The sequence below is a fragment of the Chrysochloris asiatica genome, unplaced genomic scaffold, assembly GCF_000296735.1.
Source record: "Chrysochloris asiatica unplaced genomic scaffold, ChrAsi1.0 scaffold00047, whole genome shotgun sequence".
Classification (NCBI taxonomy): domain Eukaryota; kingdom Metazoa; phylum Chordata; class Mammalia; order Afrosoricida; family Chrysochloridae; genus Chrysochloris; species Chrysochloris asiatica.
The window spans coordinates 17,528,116-17,534,115 of record NW_006408565.1 but is presented as its reverse complement, the minus strand read 5'-3'; the positions used below and the strand labels follow the sequence as shown (position 1 = coordinate 17,534,115).

General features: G+C 41.6%; 1 protein-coding gene across 2 annotated transcripts in view; it reads right to left on the bottom strand.

The window, feature by feature from the left end:
* The window catches only part of USP48 (ubiquitin specific peptidase 48), a 126,059-nt gene that overhangs the window by 22,854 nt on the left and 97,205 nt on the right, over window positions 1-6,000 (bottom strand). For both annotated transcript variants that reach the window (XM_006862339.1, XM_006862340.1), the window contains exons 20-21: window positions 5,716-5,846; window positions 5,287-5,393 (exon numbers count right to left, since the gene is read on the bottom strand). In XM_006862339.1, coding sequence (XP_006862401.1) covers window positions 5,287-5,393; window positions 5,716-5,846 — 238 coding nt within the window. The remainder of the gene's footprint in view (window positions 1-5,286; window positions 5,394-5,715; window positions 5,847-6,000) is intronic.

Below are 6,000 nucleotides of genomic sequence, written 5' to 3'. Positions count from 1 at the left end.
CTTGCTGAAAGTAAAGAGGACTTAAAACATTTACTGATAAAGATCAAAGAGCACAGCCTTCAGTATGGATTACATCTCAATGTAAAGAAAACAAAAATCTCAATAACCTCACATGCATGTGAAAGCTGGACAGTGAATAAGGAGGACCGTAGAAGAAATGATGCCTTTGAGTTATGGTGTTGGAGGAGAATACTGAAAGTGCCATGGGCTGCCCATAGAATCAGCAGATCCGTGTTGGAAGAAGTGCAGCCAGAGTGCTCCTTAGAGGCCGAGATGACCAAACTGCGTCTCTCATACTTTGGATATACTGTCAGGACGGAGCAGTAAATGGAAAAGGATATCACGCTTGGTAAGATGGAGGGTCAGTGAAAAGAGGAAGACCCCCAGTGAGATGGATGGCCAAGTGGCAGCATCGATGAACTGAAGCATGCCAACAGTAGTGAGGTTAGCTCAGGATCGGGCAGTATTTCGTTCTGCTGTGCATAAGGTCGCTATGAGTCTGTACCAACTCGATGGCACCTAACAACAACAACAACAATATATATATATATATATATATATATGTCATGTCATCCACAAAAGGGATCATTGTATTATTCCTTCCTGATTTGGATACCTGTCAACCTTTTGTTTTTCCTGCACTACAGGATAAACACTGACTGCTAACTGCAAGGTCAGCAGTTCAAACTTACTAGTCGCTTCTTAGAAACCCTATACCAGGACGCTACGATATAGATCCAACTTGATGGCACATAACAACAACAATGCCCTAGATAGGATTTCTAGTACAATATTTAACAGCAACGGTGAGGTGGGCATCTTTGTCTTATCCCTGATCTTAAGCAGAAAGCACTGTCTTTCTCCATTTAATTTTGCCTCTTTAATACATTAATTTTTAATCTGGTGATTTATTCTTATATTAATCTACTTGCCATAAGTTTAAGAGGTCTCTGAAGAACTATTATTGCTAGGTGCTGTTGAGTCAGGTCCGATTTGTTGCTACCTTATGTATAACAACAGAACAAAACACTGCCCAGTCCTGAATCCTCCAATCACTGGAGCCCACTGCTGATGTCAACTCCAGTTCTTTTTCGCTGATTCTCCACTTTACCAAGCATGATGGCCTTCTTCAGGGACTGGTCCCTCTTGATAATATGTCCGAAGTATGAAAAATGAAGTCTGGCCATCCTGGCTTTAAGGAGCCATTCTGGCTGGGCTTCTTCCAACACGAACTTGTGTGTTCTTCTGGTAGTCCATGGTACTTTTAATATTCTTCCTCCAACACTGTAACTGAAACACATCAATTCTTCTATGGTCTTCCTTACTCACTGTCCAACTTTCATATGCCCATGAGGTTACTGAAAATACCATGGCTTAGGTCAGGCACAGCTGTTTTCAAACTGACGTCTTCACTCTTGAATACTTTAAAGAGGTCTTGTGCAGCAGATGTGCCTAATGCAATTATGTCATTTGAGTTTTTGACTGCTGCTTCCATGAATGTTGATAGTGGTTCCAGAACTAAGAAAGTTCTCTTTTGAAAACCATTAAGAAACATTGCTTTTGAACTCAAAATGAGTATGAAACTAAACAAAAACTGCAAATAATTGGACTCTATTTTATACTAATATATACTCATGCAAACAAGTAAAAAGGGTTTAAGAAAACTGAGACTTTTAGACACACTAACTTACTTTGCTATGAAAATTAATACCTAAAAGCATTAGTTCAACTTGAGAAGCAAAACCAGATTCCTGATGCATAAATTGAAAAATCATCCTTCAAAAATCCTGAAATTCAATTATTAAGACATCCAGAGATCTAAAGCCATCCTTAATACAATAAAAATGTTTCAAATTCAATCCAGACCAACGTCAACACCCCTATATCCAAAACATGTCCAAATCTGTCTGTATCACCTACTCTGAAGAGCTTCTAATCCAGCCTTTCTTGGTCCTGTAATGAATGCTCTTGCCAATTCTAAACACACTGGGGCCAGCTAAGCGTAAAGCACACAACACATCACATCACATCACATCCTAGTTTGAAAACTTTCAGGGGCTTACATCAACATTAAAAATCAAATACAATGGGAAAGTTTTCTCTTGAAAGGACAAGCAGACCAGCCTGGAGCAGCTAGAAAACCAGAAGACACTTCTTGAAAGAAAGACCTACAGGAAAAATACAAAACAACAAGGGCAGTCTGACTGTTACCGCAAGAACAAGCAAGTTGCTTGCCCAGGAGACATCAAGGCAAGTGGCTGGGTCCTCTCAGTGCAAATCCTCTTCCAAGACTAAGACACAATGGAAATACACGCTCTGATTGGCGACCACGCACGTCACCCATAAGAAGTGATCGAAGAACACCAATGAAGCAGCGAGCTAAGCCCTGCATCGTTCAGCACACTACTGTGAACGCGGTGGATACCTGGTTGGCCAGCAGCAAGGCAAGACCTGGGGACTCATGGGCTCAGAGTCAGTGACACAGCCACAGAGGACTAGAGTGGAGAGTGAAGTGACCGGCTGTTAAGAGGGCAGACAGATGCAAGAACACCCACACTTGCAGATGATACCCGCTTGACCTGGCTTCAATGACTGGATGAACAGAGCTCAACCCGAAGAAGAAAGAAGAGGAAAAAAGCGTCATCTGATATAATTTGATAAACATGACCTACACCTATAAATGCAGTAGCTCAAAAGAGGAAACAAATCCCTGCTGCATGAATTATTCCCACCCCCTCCACACAAAGAGTAGATAGGGATGGGCAACTTGAACATTGGCTACCCCAAATGGGGTGAGGGATACAAAGGTAAGAAGTGACTGGCTTACAAGCTTTCAAGAGGGAACCTAGATCCACAGGGCGGGGAGGATGGTAGAGTCTCCAGTGAGTAGTATCTAACCTGTCTAGGAAGGGCTGATGAAATGAAATGAAATGCAGATGGGTCTCTTGTGATGCAATAGTGAATAATTGTTATCAGGACTGATTGTGAGGACTGGAAATGTAAAGGTGGATATTTTATAGCAAGTAGGGGAGTGATTAACCTTTCAGTCTAGGAGGGGAGAGCGGGACCCCACCCAGAGAAGCAATGAGGCCTGAGATGGAGACAGGATGACGTGAAGAGATGGAGTGCCTGGGGACTTGAGATGCAGAGAGGGAGAGGGGCTGTGTGCTGAGGGCCGTGGGGAGAGGGTGCGGGCTTGCAGGGTATACCCTTTGGTTGGGGGATGATGCATGGACGGGATGGTAACTATGGCAATGAAACAATGTATGATATAATAAATATAAAAACTAATGTTCCCCCATGTAAACTATCACACAATACAACATTTATTTTAAAAAAAAAAATCAAATATAAAAGTCATGGTATGATTGGTATGGAATTAGGCCATCCATGCTATATCATATTCTTCTTTAGAATAAACTGCCTCCCAGACCATCATGTCCACTAACCACAGGCTATATATAAACTTACAAGAATGAAGACACAGAGCATTTTCGTCCGTGCAGAAAGTGCAACTGGAAAGCACGGATCTGGGTCCTGTTTGAGCAACACTGGGTTTCCCTGTGGACTCAGTTCCCTTTGCCAGGAGCCCTCTTGCCTGTAGAGCTGGATCCTTTACAGTTCAATGCTCCAGTAAAATAACTCTTGTCTGTACTGAAATCAGTGCCTTAATGTGGCCTTCTGCATTGGTTCTTTGAAGAACAGCTTGAAAGATCCCAGGGGAATCAACTTTGCCCTAGTTTTCCTACTCTAGAGGGTCCATTACTTTACCAAGTTGACAAACATTTCCAAGCTGTGAACAACCTGGTTTGATACTTGGTGCCTGGCACTGTGCGGAAGCTTGCCTAGGATTGATATGCACCTTGCATGGACTGGCCAACAGTCTATGAAAGTGTCTTTGGTCTACTGAGAGAGGACTTATCAGTTCACATGGCCCTGGTGGGAAGGCCATTCTCTGAAACTGACCAGTCAAGCTTATGCCTATAAGTAGCCAACTTCATAAGTTTTTTGACAGAGAAAGAAGCTGTAAGAGAAACAAAAGGAAGAGGGAAGAAGCAGAGAGAAGAGGCAGAAAACCCCCTAAATGAACTGTGCTGTTTGCTGCCGAGTTGGTCTCAACTCACAATGACCCTGTAAAGGGTTCCAAGGAGCAGCTGGTATGTTTGAACCGACAACCTTGTGGTTAACAGTCCCATGCTTATCCTTCACCAGCACACTAGAGCTGTAGTAAGGGTTATAGACTATATAACACTGAAGACAACAAGGGGCTCCAAAAAGGGTCCAATTGCAGAGCCAGTGACAAAGAGCCTGTCCTAAGGAGGGTGACAAGAGGCCTGAATGGTCATGAGACGCTGACAGAGTTGTCCTGCACTGAAAAAACTACCCTGTTCCTTAATAAACCATTTAACTGTAAGTATGGTCTAAGTCCTGTGTGGCCGAAGCAACTTATTATCAAACCCAACATAGTAGAAAGTGCCATGGGGTCAGAACAGATAAAAAAGCTTGGACAGCAGAATGTTTGACCTCCACATCTAAGACTAAGGCTAATGCTAGTAATTCTCACTATTGACTCTGCAATTAAGACAGGTTCTGATGACACTACTTCTACTCCGCCAAGTATTTCACCATTTCATCCTCAAAGAAAGCCTTTCCCTCATTTCCTTCAAAAACGTTGGTCCTATGAGAAATCATTGTATGAATTTGTTGGTTGCGTCTTCCTCATCATGTGCACATGTTCTGGAGAGTAGGTTCCATGTTTGACTTCATCTCTGTACTCCTAGCACCAAGACCATTCCTCACATTAAATAAATATGCAAATAGAAAATGACTGATGGTTGTTGTTATTAAGTGGTGTCAAGTCAGTTCTGACTCACAGTGACCCATTATACTGTTTCTAAGGAGTCCTGGTGTGGTGCTGTGGACTAATGCGCCAGACTGCAAAAGTCATTTGAACTGCAAGGTGGTTCAAGCTCACCAGCTGCTCCTTGGAAACCCTATACAGGGTCGTTATGGGTCGGCATCGATTCGATGGCACTTCATGACAACAAGAAGGAGTTTGAACTGCCACAGTAACTGATCTGTCACAAATTCACTCAAATAACTGATTAGATCTACATGTAATCACATAACTTTTTATTTTTCTTTTTTGTCCAATTTCAAGTCTGATACTAAGTATCTCTGAGGAAAGAAAAACATGGTTCCTCAGTTGTTGCCACTAAAAATCGAACAGCAAGACAAAGGACAATCTCAATCACTACTACTCATGGCCACAAGAGGGATCAGTACCTTTTTATTATCCACAACTTTATGTACGTAGATGGTGGCTTGAGTGTATTCTCGCAGGTCCCTCTGTTGCTGACACAATAAGCCTTCTCTGCATTCTGGACAGAGTTCTAAAAAATGCAACATAAAAGTGGCTTAGGAATTACTGTCTGAGAACCAAACACCAAAAACATACCAAAGTTACAAGTCAATATTTTCTAGTAATTGCTGTACTCCATCCATTATATGTAAATACAGAAGCCCATTTACTATCAACAACCAAATGTGTAAGTAACGAGATCAATATTTGCTAGTTTCTGTTTGGGACTTATTAGCCTAAGCTACGACATGATCTTTAATTTTAGACAGAGAATACAATATTCTCATAGCCCTCCCTTTTGCCTAAAATGTCAACTTTTAATCATAAAAATCAAGAACAACATGAAAACTTACTAGGCTCAGAAGCATAGTGCGTCTCTGAAGGGTTTACATCTCCCACTTCACTTTTCGTGATTTTAATCACATGATCCACGACAAAGAGCTTTTGTATCATTTGCCACTCACTGGGCCATATGAGAGCTATACTGTGCAAAAAAACACAACATGCCTTAAGACACATGGCAATAAGAAAATAAGTATCATCCATTAGTCTCTGTAACCAAAATTATCAACACCAATATTTAATATAAAAACAAATGGCACTGAGAAAAAAAAGCCTAGCTTAGACTCAAAATCTAC